We start from the raw sequence: 26,342 nt of genomic DNA, 5'->3' as shown, positions 1-26,342 counted from the left end.
AATGATAATGCTGCTAAGGTGCCCAACCTGCACTTATTAAAGCCCACATTTACAATGAAACATGGATAAAAAAGACTCAAAGTTGAAAATATAAAGATAACATGCTTGGATCAGGAATCAAACAGTCACAGCAGTATGTGACTTGCTGGAACAGATCTGTGTGGGTGGGCTTTGATCAGGTTTGATTTACAGCGCTCTGGTGATCCAGTGATTTAGTGTTGCACTTATAAAAGATATCAGATCAGAGCGGTTATATTAAATTGGTGAAAACAGATCCAGGATGGGCTGAGCTATTGAGATTTTCTTTTATCTATAATTTGACCATTCCTGACTGGTAATTGTTCATTTCTTCTAAATGCCACACAACTGTTTTATACCACAGGTTCTCTGTTAGAAAATCAGTAGAATCTCAAACGTATTCGTTTTCTGAGGCTGTGAGATGCTCCTGAGTGCATAGTCAGTGCTGTAGTGGTGCAAAAGATTTGTTGGGTGATTCAGATCTGCCTCTCAATGATTAACATGAAATATATGCATATTTTTGCATTTTTTAAATGTACGTTGACATTGATAGATATATAGTTAAAGCTAACTCCTTTATTTTTCTTGACATTAACTTCTTGATTTGTGTTTGAATGTTTGCATCCTGTAAAGATTAGTCATAATAACATGCCTCATACACAGATTACGAAACCCAGTTCAATGTATAGGCAGCAAAAAGTAACAACTCACTGTCCTGCTGCTCCATACACCCAGTAAATCTCATCAAAATGCCTTCTGTGCATAATCCAGAGCCTCACTGGCAGGAAATAAGGTCTGACGTCAGGCCTGGATGTCTGTAGTATTATTTTTTATTCTTTATCACATGTCTCATCATCCTTTGGACATATTTCTGCCTTAAAAGTTGCCTTTTATGATCACTCATATATTCAGCCATCCACTGTTAACTGTACATACTTTGTTTCTATTAGTTTGTTTATAGATCAGATGTGTGTTGTCTTGAGGAGGACAGCACTAACAGTGACACCACTATAATTCTGCATTTCTCAGAGAGAAACTCCCAGTAACGGTGTGTTCAGGTCAGAAGTAGAGGGGATGAGCTGGACGTCTGCAGGGGAAACCTTGCAGTGTGACAGACAGCATCGTGCATGTATAACAGTGTAGCTTGTACCCTCAGTCTATGTTACCTTTAATCTGTAACTCCCTGCAAAGAGAGCAACAAATGATGAATACAACAATAAAGTTAAATGCAATACCTGACTATTGTCCCATCTCTTGAGTTACGTGTGAGTTAAAGGACAAATTATGGAAAAGAAAATCACTCTGAGGCTGCCGACAGTATTATGGGGAGCTAAAAAAACCCGGAACATCCAGACTTAGTATGTACTTAGAGCTTATTCCAGCTGCCATTCGGTGAGAGGCAGAGTACACTGGGGACAGGTTACCAGTTTTTCCACATAGATAAAAACAGACAAAAGAAACAAACAACTATAGAGGCTCAAATGGTCAGATCAGAAGGAGACGGGCGGCCGTGGCTCAGTGGTTAGAGTGGGTTGTCCAATAACCAGAAGGTTGGTAGTTTGATTCTACTCTCACCCCTCAAAAAAGATTGGTGAAACTGACAGAGGGATGTCAGTCCACCTCCTTGCCACAGTCTTGAGCAAGGCCCATGCTGTACCCCCATGCCATGCTTGGTGCTGGGATCGGCTGTTCACTGCTACAGTGTATGGCATCTGTCTCTATGACCAGTTTTTCACATGTGTGTGGTCAACAGGTGCCAACCTGGATGGGTTAAAAGCGGATTTCCTGTACATGACAAATAAATCTGATCTTACAAACTCCACACAGAAAGGCACAGAAAGGCCTCAGCTGAGATTTGAAATGAACAATCTTGCTGCAAGGCTCAAGTCAGAGAAAACAACTATAAGACATATATAAGACAGAGGTTATGATCTTTCTTTGTTGATTCATCCTCTCCTCTCCTCTCCAGGCTCTGTTTGCATTCACCAACAACAGAATTTTGCATGTCATTTGTTGCACACAAGCTATAAAATATTACCTCAACTGAGAATCACGTGAGCTTTCATCTGACACAGTTCTTGTGGAAAGGGTTGATCTTTAGTTAAAGTTCAAATCCATAACAGGGTAAACTATTTAGCATATCAAATGGGGAAAAGATGCCATTGAAGCAGCACCATATCAAAATGATTTAGCAGTCAGCAATATTTTATCTACATCTATAAATCTGATCAACTGACCAACTAAAGTATAAATAAATATGGATTCATAGTTTGTCAGGGAAATGTGTTATCAACCACACAGACCAACACAGATAATGAAAAAAATGACAATATTTTACAACATTTTTTCAACATCTTTTCAACATCAATCAATCGTGAATTTTACATTTACATGCTTGGTCGTGCTCCCACCATGCATGTTGGTAGACAATCGGGCTACAATAAACTGTGGCAAAGATGCATCCATTAATTCTTGTTGTCTCTAGTTATTATTTGTAAAACTAGTAGCTGAAAAATCCGGCAAGTGTTGATGATGATACTTAGCTTTTCTCAATGTGGCTTCACACAAAATCAGTTTACTGTCCATAGTTACTCCTCTGAGTTCAGTTCTCAGGAATAGGTGCTTAGCCCTCTAATCTCTGTGGTGCAGTGTTGGTTCCTCAAACACTTTGTGTGTTTCCATATTAAGTACATGCACATACAGTCAGATTATCATGTGGCTGTTCAATTCACCAAACATAAATGGGATTCTCTGATCTGATATGTAGCCCCTCCAACACCGGTGGTGCCACCTCAGTATTGCTCACCAATTTAAGTAGGTAGTCCAAGTAAAAAGCAATTTTTTTTTAAAGCAAAAGAAACTGATTTTTTTTTCTAAGTGAATTTGTTTTAACCTCAAGTCCAAAGCATTTTTAATATTTTCACTAAATAACTTTGTTGCATTTCGGTAATAATGTTATAACTTTTTTATTTCTTTTTTCAATTGATGGCAACTATAGACTTTTCTTTTAATTACACCTTTTAATGATTTTGGAACTGAAAATACAAATTGCTGGAGTTTTGAATGAGGAACCTTTGCCAGATAAAAGGTTTCAGCTTCTCAACAATCTGTGGTTGTTGTCTCCTGGTTGTCCTTGTCATCATGCACATTTTCCGTGGGAGACCAAACTGGACTACACGCAGACGTTCCACTAAATTTACCTCAACGTCAGACCATGAAATGCTTTGATATACTACAAAGTACTCGTAGCCTTTTTACTTCAGTATCTTCAGTATTTCCCTTTTTATGTAAAAATTACAATAAAGTTTAGACAAAATGGGGGAAAAAAGGGAGAAAAAAAACCCAGAGCTCCGTTACCATGGAGAGATATAGAGTATCACTTCCGGTATTGTTCCTTTCGAAGGATAATCGTTTTTTTATTCCGGCCGGGACCAACTGTTTCGAAGAGGACTGATGTGAGTGACTGTCGTTATTCTCTTAGAACTAAAAGCCATTGTTTCCCCCGTAATATTACATGGACAGTTAGCTCGTAGCACGCAGGGCGGGGAGTGGGGGGTGTACCAGTCTTTGTTAAACACCTCGAGTTGGCTCATTAACGACCGCCTGAGTGATGTCAGTCATCACGCAGGGTTTAGAATGTTGGGGTGTACCCTGGAGAAAAATATTTTCTTCATCGTATTTGAAATACATTCACATTTTCAATAGGATATTGCCAATTGTACTAATGAAAATGTGCTACTGTCTAGTTCATTTTATTTTAATACATTAAACAAAAGTATAGTGTAAGTATAAGTTATTTACTGTCACCAAAGTGTTCATTTAATTTTTTTAGTTAAATATATTTTTGTGTGTTTTAAGATTGAATTCTGTGAATTATTGTTATTGTACCAGCGCAATGAAATAATATCTTTATGTTGTGATATATGTTGAATTATATATTGACTGTAACTTTAAGAGCACTTTTATTTCCCATAAAGTAAGAACAAAGTATATTGGAAGATTATTATTAAGTGCTAGTTATTATTAGAAATGTTCGAAAAGTAGGATTGAGGATGTTATTAATGGAATAAGAACATATTATTGGCATATTGCCTTTATAATGGTGGCAGTTTTGCAATTTTTTGGTATAGTTACATAAAAAGTAGGTAAACTTTATTGTATCAGTCAAGTATGTTAATACACAACCATGTATGAAAGGGTACTAAGTATGAATCAAATCAAATCAAACTTTATTTATATAGCACTTGTTAAGCAATGCAAAGTGCTTTACATAATAAAATCAATACATAAATAAACTCAAGTATGCTCAAACTGAAAATACTTAACACCTTTAGTTTTCACCAGGGTAATCTAAATATAGCTGTGTGTTGTCGTCCCCAGGATGTCTTTATCCCAGATTCAGACCTTCAGAGTAGCAGCTGTAATAGAGGACTGTGTGCATCAGTTGGACATACTGGGACACACCCTGACAGCACAGATCAACAAGGAACAGGGCACAGCACCTGAACAGGTGACTCACCGCGTCATCATCTGAACTTCCCTGAAAAAGCTGATTGTTGCTTTGATCTGACCCTCACTAACTTTTTCCTTCACCGTGATTGTTTACTCTTCCTGAACATGGAAATGCTCTGATTTACATTGACTGTTGTGTGTAGGAGAAAGCCAGGCTGATCAAGCTGACAAGAGACTGGTGAGTAGCTCCAGAACAACAAATGAATAAATAAATAAACAAACAAGTAAGCGAGTAAATAAATTAAATGAAATGAAAAGCAAGTGATATTGCACGCCTGGCCAGGAGAGAATTGAAGGAAACGATACGCCGCTTAGCTAAGGTAAGGCGTTCATTAACCTCCTCAATAGTGTCAAAGAGAGCGAGCAGAGGGTTTGGTATCAGGTCCATACCCACAGGTACAGACAAGGTTTGGAAGACCTCTCGCCAGAACGGTCCAAAACATATGAATTAAGGAGGCCTCAGAACTGCCACAACTATCACAGCAGGAACTAAAATCTGATTATATATGAGCTAGTCCAGCTTGTGAGACACGTGAACTCTGTGAATGACCTTAAGTTGCAGCAAGGAGTGATGAGTGCACAGTGACCAGATCGAGAATTTAATCATGTATTTATTTCAATGTAGAGAGATTGAGGTCTCAGAGAGAGTTGGTTTGGTGCTGCTCAGTTTGTTGTAAACTGAGGAGATCAAATCTTTGTCAGATCAGATGGGTGTCATCTAAAAAAGAATCATCAACTCAGGCGGCAGCACGAGCCTCTGGAACATTTAGGAATTGAGTTTAAAGACAATGTCAGATTTTAAGTATCTAAAAATTGAGTAAATCTGGGTATGGGTAAATCTTCCAGAGAGCTGTTCAGGCGTCACCTTTTAAAATGACATTTTTCTGTCTCTGCAGTCAATTTATCTCGCAGCTGATGGCCCAGCTGCATTTTCAGCTGGAGGAGAGGCAGAGTTTCAGCTCTCTGCTGCAGGTTGTGGAGAGAGAGGAACAGAAAAGCAAAGATGAAGAGAACAGAATGTTTGTCCTTGCATTTTTTGCAAATGATAATAATCGCGACATTAATCGCAAAAAGGACAGTGTAATTGTACATTGTGTGGTGTTTTTATTTTTTTTTATCCATCCAGAAAGGCAAATATCGAGCTTGAACAAAGAAGAAAGACTCTGCAGAAACAGCAACAAGAGATCCAAGAAAAAAAAGAGAAGCTGAATGTGAGAAATTAAGAGTTTTTATGTGTCTCTAAGAATTGCTGTTGGGGAGAGCAAAGTCCAACATGTTCATTATGGGGCCTCAACTCTACCAATGCTCACCCCCTCAGAACATGTGCACACTTTGGGCTCAGCTGAAGGAAGTGACCGCCCTCAGGAAGACGACTGTGAAGCCAAACACTGTCCCGAAGCCAGTGCAGAAAGAGACCTGCAAGGCTGAGAAACTGCTGGAAGACCAGCTGAAGGTCCGTCTGTCCACGTGTTCTACTCCTAGCAAAGCATGCCAGGTTCTCTGCAGGTAAATGTTTTCTGTCGTCTTCTTTCTCAGTTGCTGCAGAAAGAGCTGAAAGAGGAGAAGACAGTTCATGAGGTGTCTGAACGATTCCTGCTAAATCAGCACAAGGTTGGTACGGCAACATTATCACGGACATTATGTACTGTTACGCAATTCCTTCTTGTAGATGTTGTAATTACAAAGTAAAATGAAATTGAAAATAAATTAAGAATATGTTCTCAATTTTATTAGTGTCATTTTTTTCAATCATTCATCAAAAAAGATTAGATAAAAGATTAGTTAACTGTTTTGTGGATTACAGTGAACATGCAATTCACACGCAGTTTAATTAAAATCGTGTCAATTTAGAACTGACAATTGGGAACAAGTTCCAGATAAAATTTGCAAGCTGACCAGAATAGAGGATGAGCAGCTGGGGAAGCAGTGGCGACAGAGACGGGACTAATATGCATATTCACAGATTAAATTAGGAAATATGATGTTAGATCTAAGTCATCGAAAGCCATGACAGGATCATCCTTATGGAGAAAAACAAACTCCTTCTATTTAGATAACTAGAGATGAGTTGTTTGAACCTTGAGAAAGGACAGACAATTCAAGAGCCTCAGAAACTGTTATTAGTTGGTTAATAAGAGAATTATGTAGTTGAAACTTTCTCTAACATTCAGTATATTTAAAAATATGTAACTTTCTTTTTTTTCATTTCTCCAGTTCTCCTCTCAGTGATTTGACATGTTGGCATGTAGCAGTAGCACTAGCAGATATGTTAGCAGTAACGCATTAGTCATTACTGGGCATCATGTTATCAATTCCTGTTTCTGTTCAACTTTGCCTAAAATAGCTTTCGTGTTCAAAAGTGTACCTCCTATATGGATAATAATGTGACTATGTCTGAATGTTTCATGGCAGTTGTGTATGAATTTATGAACATCCAACATAACAAAAGGAAGTCGGTGTATAAGACCTGTTACATGAGTCTATGTGCCCCAGCAATAACTGTTACCGTACTTATTCAGCTCACATTGCACATAGGTTATACAGTTGTTATTATTACAGAGGCAAAAGCTATAACAGTATGACATGTATTTGCATCAAAGGATAGCGCAGATTTATGTGAATGATAAAACATGCACTGACCTGGATTTAGTGCAACTGAGGAGAATGAACATGGTGTTTTAAGAAATCGCATTTATCGACTGTAAAATATCGACTGTAAAACTGTTCCTGCTAATTTCTAAATTATTCATATTTTTCGTGCAGCCAATTTTGTATTTTTGCTGTTCAGGAGCTGCAGCAGGTTCTACATCAATGGCAGCAGAGCACAAAGCAGATGCTGCAGAAGAAGGAGGATCAGCTCAACAGCGTTTGCCGTAAAAGAACGGTGAACTTAGACAGGCTGATGGAGATGAGGAGGAAGGTGAGGGGCTCTCAGGGCTCAACAGCTGCCGTTGCTGCACAGCAGAATGTTGATTCTTTGCTGATTTCAGTACAGGGAGATGGAGCAGGTGGTGATAGAGGACAAGGAGGAGCAGGAGGTACTGCGCCAACGGCAGGAAGAGGCCAGAGTTGCTACCAAGGTAACGACATCCAGTCCAAGCTGGGACCAGCCTTAGTACATTTTATCTGTCTCTCTGTGTACACTAATGCCCATTTCTGACCCTGACCGGGTCTGTGCAGCTGCAGGCCTGGTGGAGGGGCTGCATGGTTCGCAGAGGCCTTGGTCCTTATAAAAAAGTGGAGGAGGACAAGAAAGGCAAGAAAAAGAAGAAAGGAAAGAAGAAATGACTTTTCTGCTCATTAACATGACACGATGCAACACAATTAACGACAAAGTCAGAGTCTCGACTCTTGTTTATTAAAAGTTTAGAAGCATACAGTTTTTCTGTCATTTTAAACATGCACCAAAAACAAATATTCCTCTGATCACATGTAATATTTCAGAAAACTAACTACGGATAGGATGCACATATTCTCTCTCACACACACACACGCATATATATATATATATATATATACATACATACATATATGTATATCCGGCAGGATAGAAATAGTAGCTTAATGGCACATTTACTTAATGTACAACATTTCCTGCACACAAAGTATAAAACAATACCAAAAACAGAAACAGGATATCAAAATGCAGTAAGAAAAAGTAAAAAGGAATAAATAAAAATAAAAAACTACTTAAGAATACTAAGTATTCTACTCTTAATGACCATAGGCCATACACTGCATCACTAGCCTTTATCATTACATGTATTGATTTCAATCACACAATATACAGTGAGCTGATGAGATCTTCCCTTTATCCAGCAAAGAGAGATGACTCACTACCAACTCTGCCCGGCAAAATTTCCAGCTGTTCCCCCGAATGTAAGCCATCACGTCTGACAGAGAAGCAGAACACCCAGCATTGCTAAACAGGAAGCCCTTTGACTCTGGACATTTATTTTAGGATAAATGTTTTTGGGGATCTGACGTTTGTTTGTGCAAGCTGGAACTTTTTACAACACGGGAAGGATGGTTACAACTCTAGGACCGGTTTCAAGTCACGTAATGAGATCAGAGGAACAGTGACATCAGTCAGGACCTTGAAATAGGAGGCACTATGTGGAGATAAATTCCACATAAAATGAATCAGCAGCGCTTGATTTACTTGCTGCTTTTCTGTTTGTCCAGCTTCATGATTTTATTGGCTTGTTTTTAGTCTTTCATGTCATTAAACCGAAGATCTACCACATAATCGTGATATGTTATGTAATGTTTTACTGCTCTGTGACGTTTATAGATCAGTCAATCCTAAATGTCAATTGGCGATAAAAAGATTAAAAACAAACTTAACTTTAGCCTTAAAATAATACTTATAAACATCTAGAGGAGACAGAAGACAGTGTGTTACTGAAACTGAGTCTAAGCTTGAATCCCGCCAAAAACAAGTGTGTCACAATTGTGTTTCAGTCGAATGTCTGGCTCTGCTCTGCACGCATATTGTTGTTGTCTCCGATGATAACGTAGTTGAGGCTCGAGCTGTGGATGCAGATGTTCGGTTGCTCCCCTGATGGAGGGGGACAGCTGGGAGAAGCAGGTGAGGGAGGCGCGGTCTCGTGCTGTCCGTGGCTGCAGCTGCACCTCATCTGAGCTGTGCCTAATGCACAAACATGACTTGTGAGCCAAGGGAGAGGCGCTGGGATACGTTGAGAAAAGTGGAAATTCTGTAAAAAGTTAAGTTTTAAACGGTTACCCACCCTGTTTTTGGGGCTCAAATTCCTGCAGCAGGAGCTGACGTTCAGTCACCGCAGATGGGTTGGAATCCCCGATGACGCAGTTGATTAGGGTGGAGTTGCTTATGTTGACAATCAAAATGGTCGACGGTGCATTCTTGAGTGTATCTGTTTGTGAGAAAGGAAGTTGTTGTCCCAGAGTGGCAACATAGCAGAAATGCTATCACAGTCAAAGATCGCTCAAGTTCCTGAATATACAGAAGGGGCTTGTTTAGCTTATTGCACACAATTTGGAAGGCCATAGCAGAGAGGCTCCTTTGGGCAAGCAAAATATGTGACAAAAAACATAGTTTGGGCTAAGGATGAAGAGAAAATGAATCCAAAACTATTTATACTAAAATAGATACATAATCAAATTCAAAACAGACACATACCTGGTGTATGTTTCTCCTCCTTGGACTGAAAAGGTGGAGCTGTAAAGGCAGTGAAAAGGAATTCGGTTTATTGCAAAATGGCCTTTTGCCATCAAAGCTGCCAAGGCAATAAGCAAGTGGCCGCAAGTGGCTTAAAACTAACATTATTAAGGGGGATCCTACCTGAACACCATGTGGTCTGGGAGTCTACAGGGAGGCAAAAGAGCTGACAGGCTCTTGTGTAGCTCTTCTGAGCCACTGCCTGCATCACATGGATGATTCTCTGCATGCTGGAGGTTTTAAAAGTCACCACCTGAAGAATGATTGCATCATGGTTAAAAGAGCCGGAACTGGTTGGCTTGAGAGGATTTTGTTTTTCTTTCTACAAACACAGCCCTGGTGGTTCGCCCACGTGATGCCCAGCATTGCACCTACCGACAAATGGCAAGTCCCCCCCATTTCATTAGAAAACATCAGACGGAAACAACGGAAAAACGGTATTTTAAAGTATTTTTACATAAACTAACTGTCATTTTGCCATTTATTTTAAACCCGTGGAAAAATAACCTCGGGAAATAAGTACATGCTCTGTAATAAACATATAATATATTCACATGTTAAAGAGAAGTAGGGCACAGTTATAACCGCAGGTGCACGAGCCGTGGTGGGAAATTTACTTACCTGAGTGATGGGCGATTGTTCTTTCTTCTTTGTCGAATTGTCGTTACTGGACGAATTCAGTGTCAGATGGCCGGAGTTATTCATTACTCGAGTGGTTGTGATACTATGCTTCTGAAGTTCGCTGTCACTGTCAGATAGGGAGAAAATTTCAGAGAAAATCCCAGCGCATGCGCACTTCAAGTTACGTTCGCTTACCGTTTACCTCCTGTGATTGTGAGTTTTATAAGTCTCGTGACATTCACTATATCACAGTTTGTGGCCAATATATGAACGCTAAATAATGCCGCAATTATCAGTTTTCTATGTAACCTCATGGCAGGAGGCAGACTGAATATGAAGTCATTTATTTTTGTGAGACTGATAGTTGTCTTAACTTTTTGGCATAAGCCCCGTTTTCTGTTGTTTGTATGTCTTAACAGATATAGCCTTCACATCAAATACAGCTCATCTACTGAAGTTTGTTAATCAGGTTAAAATAGAAGTGCGAAATAAATGGTGCAAGTAGCAACAACTTCCCTAGGGAACCCTGTATATCCAACTACATTATTATTTTTAGGATATTACTTTATTTTAAGCCACTCTGCTGCCACAACAATAGGAGACAAATCCTCCTACAACTTCTTCAGCCTCACCATCACCTCCTGGCTTTAGAACAAACGTTCTGATATCGACAAAACAACAGAGCTACTTATCAATACCAACAAGTCCCAGTCCCGTGCCTGCTCCCTTTCAGTCTACCTTATCATTTATCAAATATGTGTGCACCAGGCATAAGGTACACAGTCTGTGGAGTGAGATCATCATATTATCATTTTATTTCTGTGTGTTCAATGTATGATTGGAGGCCACCATATATAACTACATATGCACATGTAAAACTACTCATGAAATGTTTTACAGATTAGATATCTGCAATCAAATGCATGCACAAATCCATTAGCCAGCAGGATTATTCACACATGAACAAAGCTGATGTGTGCATGGTGATCTGTAAGGGTAAAACATTTTCAATAGGAGAAGTGAATCTTTGCTGAGTTATTCTTCAGTGTGACGTCTTATGAAAACACTTCTCTTTCAACGTATCCTAAATGAAAGCGAAACTAAAAAGGGAACCGACATTGAGGAACCACATAGACGCACATGATTAAGGGAATAAGAACAACTGAAAAACACACAAGCATTAAAATAATCAAAACCATTCCAGGTGAAAGTAGTTGACCCTAGTTATTCACAGATATTAGTGGAGCAGCATTTAACAGCTGAGGCCAGTGTAAGAGATAGTTGAACTACTTTGACAGTTTAACTAACATAACGTCAGCCCCGCTTTTGAATCTATGATAAATACAGGATGATAAAAAATAAGCAAGGAGGGAAAACAATAAGATTATCTAAATAAGCCTTTCGTTTTCATCAGGAGTTCCATTCCAGCAAGCGATGTCATTCTAACAAAAGTGCAACTGATTTAAGCTGGATATAAAACACAGATTGGCCTGATGTATTTTTTCTGCTTTCTTTGAGCAGTTATTTGCTGAAACAAAGAAGAGGGGGTTTTACCCCCTATTAGAAGAAATGTAAGTCATGTAATAACTCCAGAGAATTGCACATTTATGATTTAATTCAGGGTTCAATCACAGATGCTCTCCCAGTTAATTAACCAAACAAGTTTTTCTTGATTATCTTTTAAAGAATTATATTTAAACAAAATTAACAAAACAAGATATCGAGATCAGTCATGATGTGAACATTTCTTTTGTTGGGACAGTTTTTCCTTATTTGTAATGTTGTCACTCCTTCTTTCTATATTTAAATAGAATTTAAAAATAGATTTTTTTGTCCCATGTTCTTTGTGAAGAACACACATTGAAGTATGCAATGTTTTGCACATTTTGTTTCAAAATTCTCCAAATGTTCTTTTCTGAGGATGTCCCTTATCAAGCCATGTGTGAATGACCTTTGCCAGGCGCTCTGATGTAACCCTACACCTTATGAGAGTCTGGCTCTAGGACTGCTTGCTGAGTGGATGGTCCTTTTTGTCTTTGCTTCTGTGCATCAATTTCTTTCAAGAAATTATCTGGAATATGGATTCTTCGGACCATAACACACGTTTCCACTGTGATGGTCCATCCCAGACACCTCAGAGTGAAAATAAGTTGATACTGCCTCTGGTCAAAGATAATATAAGGCTTTAAGTGACATTTGTGAGGGTAACCCTGTGTTGTTGTGCTTGACAAAGGTTGACAAAGGTATCCCACATTGACAAGGGTTCAAGGGTCAACTGTGAAGTCTGAAGGATTGGAGAGCACAGGTGTCCTGCTTAGGCTTGAGCTATTTCCTTTTGCACATAAAAAAATTCCTTCACAATTTCACTTCACATCAATAACTTTGAATTTAGGAAAAGCTGACACACAGAGATGGTCTGAATATATTCAGACCGTACTAGCCTCTCACAACAGCAGTATCAGCTAATCAGTGCAAACTAATTCAGAATCATGTAGCCAAAAATTATACTAAGTAAGCAATTATAGAACGGCTGAACGTTGGGGGAGCCAACGCAAAAGTCGTTCACACCTCCCGCTTACGCCCATCTTAATGGGGAGACGGAATTCTCCAGACTGTACCTGAAAGCAGCACGAATTTTGCCAAACAACCAGCAGGAGCAGTCAAGAGCTGAGACCAGCATAGCTTCCTGGATGGGGACAAAACACTGAAGCTGAGCTCTTCCTCACACATACACACGCAGCAGAAACACGGAAAGAGGCCTGACAGCAGCGTTTGGCATGTTTCTTTTTTGTTTTTCTTTAACATAGTGGACATGGGGGAAGTGCGCCGTCGGGGCGGCTGCAGTGACATTTAGCACCGGTAGCAGGTTAATACAGAGACAGACTCTATCAACACATGTGTCCGAGTCACAGGAAGAGCATTGCGGCTGCGGATCTGGACTCAGGCTGCTCCAACACCCAGCGGTCCACACGCAAGGTAGGTCTCCTACCTCTCTGTCCTCGTCACATCATCATCAAAGATGTGTTTTGTCAAACATGTGTGATGAGGTGAAGGCGTCAGATTGTCGATTTTGACCTATGCGAAAGTGCAACCTTGAGAGGGGAGATGTGTCATGTTTCATGTGTGGTGTGGCTGGAGACACTACTGTCAAACAGTAAACAACTTACACGTATGTTATTGGTGGAAATGTACACATTTATCGAAAACTGTTGGTCATAAACCTTCAGGTCAACAATGAAATTGAGTATGAGGCACACTAATTGTGGAACACATCTATGCCTATCTGTTCCCACTCCTTTTCCATAAAATGGCGTGTTTCATCATTCTGTGCTCATGTTTTAGGCTCTCTCCCAAAAAGCACACAAGTTATTGGGCCAGAAATCCTTCGAGTCCCACAGATGTGGAGTGCATGCAGCTGTACAAATGATGCCGTTTGAATTCTGCTTCACACTTTCCCCAGCCACACACTCCCAGCTGCCTCCTTCCACAGCACAGTGGCCGTCTGTGTAAAAGCAGCAGCAGCTTTTCACCAGGCAGATCTGGTTTTCCGTCGCTGCCTCACCGGTCGACACTGATGCTTTGATCCCGACCCTTCCTCCAAATCCGCAATGCCCTCTAGACCTTGATCCACGAGGACAGCTAATCACCATTTAACACCAACGGAAAAAAAAAATGTTTGCTTACTGGGGCGTTTAGATCAACGAACTGGAGTGGAAGCTCCCGTCTGAATGTGCGCTTTGTGCAGGCGGGCATTCAGATTTTGGAAGGCCTGTACTGACAGGGATGCTTTAGAATGGGGATTTAAATGTGGTCTCATATGCAGGTACTCGGAGAAGAAATGCTTTTGAAAATGTGCTCTCACCCTCAAACTCATTTGTTCAGACTCAAATCTGATTACTTTGTTGCATTTGAACCAGATAGCTATGAATTACTGGTGCACTCTGCACTACTGCCTTATATCTGTCTCATCAGTGGAGCTCTGATCTGTTGTTGCATGATTGCCCTGCTCATTTCAAGCTGAACTTTTGGAGCTCTGGGACGAAATCTTCACCATGTCATTAAAGATCATATTAAGAGTTGCCTCTGAGGCAAGGTGGCTGACAGGAAGGCGGTTATTTATTTTCCCATGGGAGACCACAGGGTTGGTGATATTCTCGGGCAGGACAGGACAAGCTGACAGAGTTGTGGGATGATGACTGCGGGCGGATCAGCTCGCCTGTCTGAAGCTGGTGTGTGACGATCGACTATGACTGTGCAGAAATGGCAGCATTCGTTGCTCCACTGTTCTGCATGTAAACCCCCTGCTGATCGATGGCACATAATAAAAGAGCCTTCTGAAAAAAATTTAGGACACTGGGGGTGGCGACGGCTGTATTGATTGAACTGCTTCAAAGTTTCCTGCCAACTCAGAACATTGTGTGTGGGATAATGTGTGATTTCAGCAGCCACTCAAGCTGCAGGGTGTGTTTTCAAAGCCACCGTTTCCCATGCGACCCAGTTCTGCGGCTAAACATCGTCATTCTCAAGATTAAATGCAAATCCCAGATCACAACATTAATTCTTATGCTTTTTTGGGACAATTTTGGGAGGTTTTACGGCTTTGGTTTCGTGTAACACCGGATGGATTCTTATCAACCATCTACCTGCGTCCAGTTGTCCCAGAATGTTCATCCGGTTAATGATGGCTGCTAACCAAACAAATATACCAATCTAATGTCTATTTGCCAGTTAGTCAGTCCTGCACTCTGGTCCAGCCTGAAATATCCCTCTTCTCTGTTCTCTGATTTGTGCTACCAAGAACTTTGTGGCATTATACAGAACAAAATCAATCAATAAGACATTTATATCATATCTTCTCTCTTGGTTACACAAATTCTATCCTTCTTTTCTGGACAAAAGTGATCATGTGCCCAGCACTTTTTAAAGTTTTAAAGCTTAATATTTTCCCATCTGCTTATGATGTACTTCATAATACAAAATGATATTAAGATATTTAAACAGTGCAGTTTGGTTGATACGTTTTTAAAGTTATTAATTTCCTTTTGGTTGAGCTTCTTTTCTATATTTCTCCTCATGTGATTCCTCTTGTGCTCTGTTCTGTTCTCTTTTTCTTTTTTTTTCTGCTCCCCTTTTTGTTTTCACCACTTTTACAACAATGCTGTGGCAATCAAAAACCGTTCTTGCTGACGGAATGAATGCAGAGCTTCTCAGTAACTTTAAGCTCAGAAAACACAGACTCTGGCCTTAAATATTATATATATACCTATTACCTATATAGAAAGACGACAAAGGATTATTATGCAGGGAGAGGTGAAATCATCAGAGTTGGTAAAGCAGTCATCAGAGGGAGTGACAGTTCCCAGAAACAGCCTGCAGTGTTGTCTCAAGGAGAAGGGAAAAAAAGTGTTGCGCAAACTTTGTGTAAACAAAGAAATCTCATTTCTGCTTTTAGGAACATGGAGGCTGTAGATCATCTGCATCGCTAGCAGAAGTTTTAGAAGCAGCCCGATTCCTCCATCCTTCCCTTCCTGCCTGCCTCATTCCATCATGACCAGCAGGAGTCCAACCCTTAGCCTGGAAGTCCGGGATTCGGCTCCTGTGACGCCTCGGGCTGGTGCCGACCTCCATCATGGGTCTGAGGTCTTCTGCAGGCTGTGCCTCAGCCAGCAGCCAATGGCAGCTTCCAAAGAACTGCAGGGCTGCAAGTGCATGTACTGCACAGCGGTACGTAGAAACGACGTTCAGCACTTCATTAGATGATACTCCTGGTCAGGTATTTGTATGGGAATCAGATCTGTGGATGTGTGCCACTTAAACAGAATAAGGTGTATAAAGCCTATATAAAGACTTGCACTGATCATGCTTTTTCACTCTCTGTGGGCGGTTAGGATTTCACAAGAGGGTTCCAACAGCAGACTTTTTGACATCTGAGTAATTTAGGAAATTGGCCAACGTTTATTTGGAACAAGATCATCCTTTTTATTGCGTTAATGCTTTCTGCTTTAAGACCTTAAAATAGATAATTTCCCAGGCAAATTTAGAATATTTCCATTTTAGTGAAATGAACTGGTTTCAACATCAGACTGGCAGCTCTCGTGTTCAGTCTTGTCAGATTACCCTTGGAATTTTTTTTTTTTTACGATTTATCCCAGCTTTTTATTTTTATTTTTTTCAACCACTCCCAGCCTTGTCCTGTGTTTGAGTTTCAGCCCTCTTATGAGAACAGTGATGTTATCTTTACAATACAGAGCTGTATTGTTTGTAACAGGAGTTTAAAGGTTCTCATCCAATGCCTGCTTGCCTGCATATAAAATGGAGTGAATTCCACATAGCAGCAGCAGCCAGGTGTTAATCTCTGTCCATGATTGATTTCTTCTTCCACAGAAAAGTGACACTCAAAAGACTTTTTTCTGTTCCTCAAAGCTGTTTGCCTTTGTGCCACGATGACACAGTTCCTCCTACTTTAGTAGATTGTTGTGAAAGAGGGGCAATCTCAGTCATATGTTGACTTTCACAACAGCTCATTTCCTTACTTTCTTTGAATTCCATACCTGTCATCTTTTGATTAGTTGTTTATTCCCTTTCACACAGCTTGGATGGTAAAGACAAATTGAGATTGGCAATGGAATGACATTTGTGACACATTGTGGTCTCGCTGCTTCACGAAATATCACGTCTAATTCTGCCATGTTGTTCTTCTCTCTCTAGTGTTTGCAGCAGTATGTTAAGCTTGCCATAATGGAGGGTGGCGGGGCACCCATCACCTGCCCAGATATGACTTGCCAAAAGAGTGGAGTGCTAACAGATTCTGAGGTATGCCGTGTTGAAAAGCAATGATATGTATTGGTCACTTATATATGGGTCACTAAAAAAAAACCCAAAACAAAGAAAAGGACTGTTGAAGTGCAGGGTTTTTTTTAGGTTGTGGAACATTCCTAAAAATTTTTATTTTGTTGGCTCCAGCAGTTTGTCTCCACGCAAGCGCTGCAAGCACTCTTCTCAAGAAACAAGAAGTTGGGATTTTCTACCTTTTGTTTTTTGTCTTTAGATTCAGGGTTGTGTAACTTCTGCTCAACAAGCTTTACGGACATGCCCGAGAAAATTCCTGTTGCTCTGTAGTGGAAAATAGAAACGGGGTGATAAGTGCCGTAAGATGAAAGCATGAAAGTGAACCTGCAGTCTGTATAAACCTCTTTGTGCTTTGTTCTTAATTTGAAATGATTTGATTATCCAGAAGTGAAATGAAGCAGATGCTTAGTAAACAAAAACGTATATCACGCGTCTTTTAACTCTAAAAGATCAAAATGAATAGAAAACACATTTAAAGTTTTTTTTTTTGGTAACCCAGGTTTTCCCATTGTCAGTCTCTCAACACCAGCACTACACAACCTCATATGTACGAGTTTACATTTTTTTGCGGTGGCTTTAAAGGCTGCTGTGTTTTAAAAAATAAAATAAAATCATGTTTCATGAATTTGAACATCCAACTTTTTTATTTTTTTTAAACAGCAGATATATAAACGTCATCACAGGCGCGTGTGTGTGTGTGTGTGTGTGTGTGACCGGGGCCAATCCCTGTGCTCTGTGATTACAGATTGCCGGTTTGGCTGCAACAGGTCAGGCTGAGCTGTATCAGCGTCTGAAGTTTGAGAGAGGTAGGTTTTGTTGCATTCCTGTCCTGATGGCTGATGACAAGCGCTGACCTATTTCAGGTTACACAAACAAGCCACCAAATGTTTACCCTCACGTGTCAGGGATATTGTGGAGCCTGCTGCCCTTTTTCCCTTTCTGCTCTGGCCACTGTGATCCCTGAGGCATAGAATAGATTATTCGGTTCTATTTTAGTTCTTTTTTTTATTCCATTCTGTTGCTGTATTGCAATTATTACCATCAGAACATAATGATAATAACACTTGAAGGCATGTGTGTCACTGTGCTGGTAAACTAGAAGTAATTTAACTTCTCAGTGGAAATTGTGTGGCACACAGCACTGGACGTCTGATGCAATAGTTTTCTGTTGACATTTCTAAATTGCAAACTGAGGGTAGTTTGCCTTCTAGTTATATTGATATGTTCCAACTGCATGGTAACAAAACACTTATTGTAGCCAGTTATTGTTCACTTGAGCCATAAATCTTGATATTATTATATCATAAAAAAAAGAGTTGAAAGTACAGGCTCTTTTGAAATGCTGTTTACCTTTCGGTGTGATTCATAATGAAAGTAGGGCTAGTCAAGAGTCTGAGTCAGCATGTGGGTTTTGTTTTGGTTGTGTTACGTGGGATTTGATTTCTATGTAAACATTTTAGATCTTGTTTTTTTGCTGTCCTCTAAATGTAGTTGTCTTCAAACATAATTAGTTGAAAATAAGAAAAATGTGTTTTTTTTTGTTTTTTTTTGCCACACTCTTGAGTTACGGTTTATGATTTTTCAGTCTGAGTCAGGTGTGCTTCATACGATCAACATTGCCAAGAGTGTTTGAGTAGTTGGTTTGAGCATGTAGGCGTACACGTAGAGGTTTTGTTTGCGGCACTTCGTTGGAACGGTTTGTCAGTGTGGTCGACATGTTGTTCAGGAGAAAGGACACCCCCCCCCCCAATCAATGCAAGACAGGTAATGCCAGGCAAGATATAAAACTCTATTCAGTTAAAAATGATAGTTCTGTAATAGTTTAAGTGTATATTTTAGTTTCAAAGTTCATTCCCTTTCTTGATATATGTGATGTCATTTTGTTTATAACTTTGTAAATAAGCATTAGTTTATATTTTATGTTGCATTCACATCTCCTGTTCATCTGCAAGCGTGTGCAGAGCTGCAGTGTTCTAGGATCTATAGATACAATTTATTTTTATATAAGTTATTGTTATACAAGTACATTTATGCTTCAATACATACACAAACAAATGCTCCAGATTCCACTTTCACCCAGTTCATTCTCAAAAGTCCCTGTAGGTTGTCTGTCTATCTGACTGTGCCTGTAAAGTTACTGTCAGCAGAGGTATATCCAGATCTATCAGTCCTGCCTCACGGTGTCCTTCACTGTGTCCTTCACTGTTAAGCGAGTGGATAAGTAGCAAACAATTGATGGATGGATTTATCAGCTAAACAGCAGATCAGTTTTGAGAGGCTCAGATTATAATTTGCAACAAATTGGAAATTGTTGATTGGAATGTTGTTATTTGATTGGAACAACATTAGTTACAAGTTTTTTTTCTGTTATCACTTTAAATTGTGTGAACGTTAAGATAGACATAATATATATATGTGTATAAGAAAAATCTGAAATCTAAACTTTCTGATGCTGTAACCAGGACTTAAAAACCATAAGATTTGCAAACCCTGTCAGATGAATACGATGTTTTCTATTCTACTAGTTTGTGACGTTATCATTATGTAGTAATAATATTATTATTATTATTATTATTATTGTATCTTACAGAAGTGTGACTCTCTGCCTAAAAACAGTTATTTTTTCTTTTACACACATCAAAATTTAGAGCCCTATAAGATACTATATCAGTACACTCATTTGACCTTGGAAGCTCATGACTCTGGATTTAAAGTCTGCTTTGCTTCATATTTTTAAAGATTTCAGCTTGAAGATGACTGAAACAAGATGATTTGCCTTTTATGTTGACTTATTTTCGGTTGATCTTTTTGAATATGTTGTGATATTGGGATATGTGTACGGCTCTATCCTTTTTTCTAAATCACTCCTCTCTTTATGCATCCACAGAAGTGAAACTTGACCCGAGTAAAGCCTGGTGCCCGGTGCTCGACTGTCAGGCGGTTTGCAGCATGCAGCCGAGCACTGAGGGCCGACCGGCTGCTGTGCCCTGCCCGACCTGCCACGCTGTCTTCTGCTCCAGCTGCAGGGGCCCCTGGCAGGACGGCCACACCTGCCCAGAGCACCAGCCCATGATATCGCCCTCACCCTCCCATGAAAGCAGGTCAGTCGGTCGGTTTGGTCTGTTGCCCACTGCCTACAGCCACAGGGCTGCGCTTTGAAAACGGCACTGTGCTAAAAGCAGACCTACTCAAGGGCCTAGAGAGGCACGTGTCACTGCTGTGAACAAACTTGGAAGGGAATCAGGAATCCAAGGATCACGTTTCCAAAGCATTTGAATAATGAAAGCAGAGATGCATCACTTGTAATGTTTCGTTCTGTTTTATGTGGAACATTTTATTATTGAACTGCTTCTATTTCATATAGAAATGCATAAGTGCTATTAGGGCAGCACTTTAAATTTGATTTGTTGCACCTCACCCCTCAAAAGTGGCTCTGTGCTGAATGATAACATTATTTTAGGATTAGTGGCTTCGTATTTCTCAGCAGAGGCCTCAGTTTAGTCCCTTTGGTACAGCTATATAACTGCGCTGTTTTAAGCTGTGGCTCTGCCAGATTGACTGATGTCATCCGGGAGCCACTGAGTTATATTGGAATTCCATTGTCTCTGTGCCAACGGGAGGAGGCCGGGTGGGAGCTGAGCAAGTTAGTACAGCAAAAGTCCAAACGCTGCAGTGGCCTCTGCGGCGTGCTGTTCAGAATGGAGGAGAAATCATTTCGGCTCCTAATACTGTATGGTTTAGCCCATATGCTGTCTTTCTGTCATCAGGATGTAGTTTGGGAGCATTTTTCATCTCATTGTTTTGGTTTTATGGCCTGCCTTTATCTCATTGCTCAGGTAACTAATTATTTCAAGCAAGATAAGGGAGAGTGTAGAAAATGTGACCTCCTCTCAGCCATGATTGTAGATATGGCCTTGCAATGTACTTGGAGAGTCCCTCTCTCATACCCATGCTTCTCAAAATGATTAACCCATTTCAAAGCGATTCCTGACCCTTCACATGCTGCTAAATTAAGATTTCCCACATTGTCTTTAGGCTCCTGGGGCACTTATGGCCTCATGCTCCTAACATGCTCCCATTAACGACATTCCCGGTGTTTCTTTTTCCTTCTCCAACAGTGACACTGACATGTCCATCAAGCAGTGTCCTATGTGTGGCATCTACATTGAGAGGAACCAGGGCTGTGCACAGATGCTGTGTAAGAGCTGCAAACACACTTTCTGCTGGTACTGTCTGCAGAATCTGGACGTGAGTCTCCTCCTGCCAACAATACTACAAATGTGAAACATGGTTGTTGAAAAGCTAAGAAATAAGCAACTAACATGTGGTTGTTTAAATGCAGGGAGACATCTTCCTGAGACATTATGATAAGGGACCATGCAGAAACAAGCTGGGACACTCGAGGGCCTCAGTTATGTGGAACAGAACGCAGGTGAGGCATTGTGGGCAGGTTGTCATTGTCTGAAGGGATTAGCTGTCAAACATCTGTGGGACAGGTTTTTTTTGCACGCATGGGCTCCATTTTAAAGCCTTACTCTGCTAACATATCACCCAGATCAGCTGTTAAAAGTTTGCAGACTTAATCTTCGTGAGACTTAAACCTTCTGTGAGAGTGAAACACTAAACAAATAAATCCAAGCCGAACAAGTAAAATTTCCATGACGCATTTCTCTTTATTTAGAAATGACAAAGTGTGCAACTGCACTCGCATTCATTGCCAGAAGAGCACGAGAGACATTTAGTTTCCTTCCACTTATCAGCTGCTGCATTTTTCACTAAATGTACAGTTAAAGGCCTGTAAAGTCTGTGCTGACGTGCCGTTTGGGTCGTTTTGTTTTCCACCACTGTGCCCAAGAAATCCTTTATCAGACTTTAAACTGAGCTAATCTCAGCACTAATCCTAAATTCCTGCCATGTAGCAACGTCAGCCATTCAACAAGACGATTACAGTCGGCTACCAAACCTACTTTGTTTTTGCTTTTCCCCGCCTTAATGCCTTGTTATCACATGATTAGTTCCAAATTTGCTGTGAAGCTCCAGGCTGTGCCTTGGCCTGTGTACATTGCTCAGTGTCGGAGAGTAGAAGTACAACAGCACAGTTGTTCACTGCAAAACAACTCATGATGGACTTGGTTACACTCTTGATTAACCGGTCTTTGAAGGTCAGCAGAAGTTTGCCCTAAATTCCTTTAGCTACAGTAACATTCTTTGCTGCCGCCAGGGAATTTTGTTGTGCCAGTACATGTTGTGTCGGCACAGCACGATCCAGTCAGAGAGTATTGAACATTGTATGTTTTTAAATTCAACACCTTATACGTGACTTTTCTGTGCCTTGATCTACACACCGAAGTGAAGTGGACATGTGACTATGACAATATGACACCCATCTGTTATAGGTCATCAACTCACTTCCTCAACGACCGCAATTAAATGCTGCTCTGGCAGCGCACCATGAACCAAACAAGTTTTAATTTAGCCAACCGCTGACTGAGTAACAAAGCTTCTTCTTAGGTACTGTTCATCCAAAACCTGCTTTACCAGGTTAAGGTGTGGCCACATATTTCCACACTGGGCTTCATTGACCTTTAAAGGAAGACTGAAGCTACTATACTTAAAAAATTAATATAAAAATGTTTAAACAACTAGGTACATTTTAAATTAATTTAAAATGCCAAGCAGTGCTGCTGGATTAAAATGACTAGATTAAGCAGTAATTATCTTTATTTTATTTTTCATTTAATATGTCTTTATATGCTTATTCTTTTACGCCAGTTTTAATTTCTCCATCATATTTTTTTGCACCCCCCCATCTGTTTATGTATTTCAATATTATTTTACGTGTTCTTTAATCAAATTGTACATTGCATTTTTGCATGTATTTAGTTTCTTCTCTGCTTTTAAACCCCCTTTTTTTCCCATATGTATATTTAGTTTTGTTTGTCACGTTTGACATTCCTTTACACCTTACCGCTTCATTATCCATATGAGGAGGGCCATTATTCACAGTGAGTCCTTCACAAGGTAGTGACAGAGACCAGTAGAGGGGATGGATAACAGCGTCAGCGGCTAGCTTAATTTATAGTCCAAACAGTGGCCTAAAAGCAGTCAGCGATGATGCGTCACTTTTTGTTCTGACTCCATAAAGGTGAATTACTAACTGGGAGAGCACAAGCTATCGCAGGCTGTTCAACACACAAGCCATTTGTATGATCGCTGCGTGACTGGTAGTAGCTACTGTTTATGCTGCTTCTGGTTTTTGATACGATTTTGTAAAAAAAAAATATCTCCACATTCTAATGATCAACCAGTATGTTAGAAGCTGAGCCCATGGCACACTTTTAAAGACAACCGCCTTTCATTTGCATAGTGAAGCAGAAATACACACAGAAACAAAATAGCCACTGTACTTCACCTTGACTTTTGCATGCAGAGTTTTTATTAGTGAAGCAGGAAACAAGTGTAAGCACACTGTGTCACATACTACAGCATCACTGTTGGACATACTAATATACAATCCTTTGCAAAGATTATGGGATCACCACACATAGAGGGTGTTCATTCATCTTTTTTTATTTAGTACAAAAGATCGACAAAACACAGACATGACACAAATCTATTTTATTTAATAGCTTAACATTATAATATTGATTAGTGTGTTTTTAAATGTGTTGCTGTGTTTTGACAGGTGGTGGGTATCTTGGTGGGGGTGAGCATCATTGTGTTGGTGACATCTCCACTCCTTCTGCTGGCCTCTCCCTGCATCCTGTGCTGCATGTGCAAGCCCTGCAGCAGGAAAAAGAAGAAGAAGAAGAAGAAGAAGATGAGGGAGCACAGCCAGCCAGATCCCTCCACATCATAACAGCTCCCTCTCCAATCTGCCTGTCCAGGATTGCTCAAGTGCCCTCACGGAAGCCAAGAAAAGTGCAATTGTTGAAAAACTTGTGAAACAGTGGAGTATTTTTCATCTCTTAACAGACTGGAAGCCACCTGGATTACCAAGTGCAGACTTTCATCACTGAACCTCAGTGAGAGACGTGTTCAGAAATCACAGTCGAGTTAAAAATGTACCTGATTTGGTGGAAGTGTAAATATGTGGAGAGCGAATGTACATCTCAGCATAACAGGCTGTAACTAGAAAGCCTTGTCTGTGAGGTTTCCTGGACAGGACACTTACTCCCTAACACACCCCCACATGCACACGCATCCAGTTCAAAGTGCAACGCCACCCTCATGTGCCAAATTTCATGATGCCAAACCAGAGACGTTAGGTGCTCAAGTGCCTCGCTCTAATGTGCCAGGTACTTGGTTCGGTTTCTTTTGCCTTCCATTCTATCTTTATCTTATGAAAAAAAATGCATTATGAAAATGGACAACTATCAGGATCACACAGGGCTGGAAAATCCTAAACGATGCAAAATGTTATTAATGGGAGGAAGCAAACAGCATCATGTGTGCACTTTATTATCTGTATTGATATGAAACATTATAGGGCTTCTATGATGCACAGAGAACTCTTCTTCTGCAAGTGTTTGTTGTTTCCAACCGGCATATGTCCCAGACCAAAGGCTCTAAAGGATAATGTGTGCTTTTCTAAAGTGTGTTAATATGTATTTATGGATTATGTGTGTGTGTGTGGTATCATTTCTACTTTTCTGTTGATGTTTCTGCATCAGATATTTTCTAAAGGCGCCATTGTAAATGAGAATAAACATAATATGTTGAACATGCATGAGATGATGCTGTGGTTTCAGTGACAGGAGTCATTTCACATCTTTCCTTTTTTGCGAAGCAGTCATGAGAGAAGATATTATTGTGTTTCACACATCAGTATGCTCACATCGTACTGATGAATACATAAGAATGGAATTTCTGGTGTATTACATTAGGAAGCTGCAGAAAGCAAACGAGCAAGGCATTCAAAAGAAATACACATCGGTAAAATGGAAGAGGTCAGTGAACAGAATTTCTGTGTGTCATATTGTGAAACACTGGCCTATATTTCACTCAATAACACAAGACTACTCTCATTTGTCTCTGTGTGTCCCTGTGATGGACTGGCAACCCGTCTCTTGTCCAATGCTAGCTGCCAATACCAGTCAACAAGCACCATAACACCAGGTCAGGGATACCTGCTAAGAAAGAGAAACACAAATTAATGACAACAATAATGTTGTATGTACATGGAGAGTAAAGAGAGCAGAGTGAGGAGAGGTGCACCGCAGGAGTTCCCCCAGCAGTTAATGGGAAGTTCCGGGGTCACACAAATGTGATAAAATATCTAGAGATACATTCCAGTCGTGTTTTAAAACTTCACACTGCACAGTATCTACTCTGTTCAAGAACTATAGTGATATTATTTTAGCTGATAACTCCGGCTCCCATGCTGTTTTTATTTCCCTTGATCTTAGGACAGGTTTTGATACTGTAGACCACAACATTCTGCTGAAATCTATGGGGGATCACCCATGCGGGTGACACAGTTTTATCTCCCACTGACATCTGATACAACACTAGCAGTACTGCTCTGCTGTGTTGATGACATTAAAGGCTGGCTGGTAAGTAATTTCCTTCAGCTAAATGAAAAAAATTATATACACTGCATCACACTCTATCAACAGCTTTAACAATAAACTTGTCCCCCGATCAAACAATGTGCAGGATGCTGCAAAAACGTCATGGAAATATAGTCAAATAAAAACCTGGACGTGGAAATTTACATCCATGCTTTTATCTCCTCTTGGTTGGACTGTAGTACGTCTTTACATATGGGGCTAACTCGGTTCAACATTTCAAGCCCACAGTGAGTTCAGAATGCAGCTGCCAGACTTCCAACTGGCACAAGGAACAGAACGCACATTACTCCAGTTATTTTACTCTTCTGTGCCATGATTCTCACGTTACCTGTTTAACCGTAAACCGTTTTTTTCTTTCACCATAGAAAACACTTGGGCCAGCCTCTGTTGCTTTAAATGTGCTGGAGAAGCAAAGATGACGTGACTTTACTTGATAAATTAATATGTGGAATTTAAATAGAAGGAGTGCTCCAAACCACGGGGGTCTAATTTCGAAGGGCTTTAGTGACACCTTGTGACTGTGGACGGAACTGCGCCTTTTTACACTTTTTTTGTGTGTGTGTACGAGC

General features: G+C 40.2%; 4 protein-coding genes across 7 annotated transcripts in view; 3 read left to right on the top strand and 1 right to left on the bottom strand.

The window, feature by feature from the left end:
* The window catches only part of spire1b (spire-type actin nucleation factor 1b), a 40,461-nt gene extending 39,204 nt beyond the window's left edge, over positions 1 to 1,257 (top strand). For all 4 annotated transcript variants that reach the window (XM_072394892.1, XM_072394890.1, XM_072394891.1 and 1 more), the window contains one exon: positions 1 to 1,257. This exon is cut by the window's left edge and continues 1,060 nt beyond it. The gene's annotated coding sequence lies outside the window, so the exon portion shown is untranslated.
* Positions 1,258 to 3,388: 2,131 nt separating this feature from the next.
* On the top strand, positions 3,389 to 8,004 carry LOC140316858 (dynein regulatory complex protein 9-like). The gene is made up of 10 exons (XM_072394887.1): positions 3,389 to 3,473; positions 4,399 to 4,528; positions 4,674 to 4,708; positions 5,427 to 5,549; positions 5,657 to 5,741; positions 5,849 to 5,983; positions 6,067 to 6,141; positions 7,319 to 7,450; positions 7,521 to 7,610; positions 7,711 to 8,004. Coding segments are annotated over exons 1-10 (915 nt in total). The 5' UTR covers positions 3,389 to 3,471; the 3' UTR covers positions 7,819 to 8,004.
* A 6-nt stretch (positions 8,005 to 8,010) lies between these two features.
* Positions 8,011 to 10,664, bottom strand: LOC140316859 (uncharacterized). Its single transcript, XM_072394888.1, has 6 exons — positions 10,352 to 10,664; positions 9,854 to 9,983; positions 9,692 to 9,730; positions 9,282 to 9,425; positions 8,942 to 9,181; positions 8,011 to 8,907 (listed from the first exon to the last, which is right to left on the bottom strand). Exons 1-5 carry the CDS (start codon positions 10,433 to 10,435, stop codon positions 8,991 to 8,993), a joined length of 588 nt encoding a protein of 195 aa, XP_072250989.1. The 5' UTR covers positions 10,436 to 10,664; the 3' UTR covers positions 8,011 to 8,907; positions 8,942 to 8,990.
* A 2,408-nt stretch (positions 10,665 to 13,072) lies between these two features.
* Positions 13,073 to 24,927, top strand: rnf144b (ring finger protein 144B). The gene is made up of 8 exons (XM_072394886.1): positions 13,073 to 13,327; positions 15,804 to 16,075; positions 17,060 to 17,164; positions 17,946 to 18,006; positions 20,088 to 20,301; positions 21,319 to 21,448; positions 21,543 to 21,632; positions 23,886 to 24,927. Exons 2-8 carry the CDS (start codon positions 15,899 to 15,901, stop codon positions 24,057 to 24,059), a joined length of 951 nt encoding a protein of 316 aa, XP_072250987.1. The 5' UTR covers positions 13,073 to 13,327; positions 15,804 to 15,898; the 3' UTR covers positions 24,060 to 24,927.
* The last annotated feature ends 1,415 nt before the right edge of the window (positions 24,928 to 26,342 follow it).

The sequence above is a fragment of the Leuresthes tenuis genome, unplaced genomic scaffold (assembly GCF_036924035.1).
Source record: "Leuresthes tenuis unplaced genomic scaffold, fLeuTen1.0.hap1 SCAF_10, whole genome shotgun sequence".
NCBI lineage: Eukaryota > Metazoa > Chordata > Actinopteri > Atheriniformes > Atherinopsidae > Leuresthes > Leuresthes tenuis.
Note: the sequence above shows the minus strand (reverse complement) of the source record. Positions and strands in the feature narration are given on the sequence as shown.

Coding starts and splice junctions, on each gene's coding strand:
- LOC140316858 (XM_072394887.1), top strand. Junction 4,529..4,673: donor AGGGCACAGCACCTGAACAG/GTGACTCACCGC, acceptor TGTTGTGTGTAG/GAGAAAGCCAGGCTGATCAA. Junction 4,709..5,426: donor ATCAAGCTGACAAGAGACTG/GTGAGTAGCTCC, acceptor CTGTCTCTGCAG/TCAATTTATCTCGCAGCTGA.
- LOC140316859 (XM_072394888.1), bottom strand. CDS start 10,435: ATGAATAACTCCGGCCATCTGACACTGAATTCGTCCAGTAACGACAAT. Junction 9,984..10,351: donor AACAATCGCCCATCACTCAG/GTAAGTAAATTT, acceptor ATCATTCTTCAG/GTGGTGACTTTTAAAACCTC. Junction 9,731..9,853: donor CCAGACCACATGGTGTTCAG/GTAGGATCCCCC, acceptor CTGCCTTTACAG/CTCCACCTTTTCAGTCCAAG.
- rnf144b (XM_072394886.1), top strand. CDS start 15,899: ATGACCAGCAGGAGTCCAACCCTTAGCCTGGAAGTCCGGGATTCGGCT. Junction 16,076..17,059: donor AGTGCATGTACTGCACAGCG/GTACGTAGAAAC, acceptor TTCTCTCTCTAG/TGTTTGCAGCAGTATGTTAA. Junction 21,633..23,885: donor TTATGTGGAACAGAACGCAG/GTGAGGCATTGT, acceptor GTGTTTTGACAG/GTGGTGGGTATCTTGGTGGG.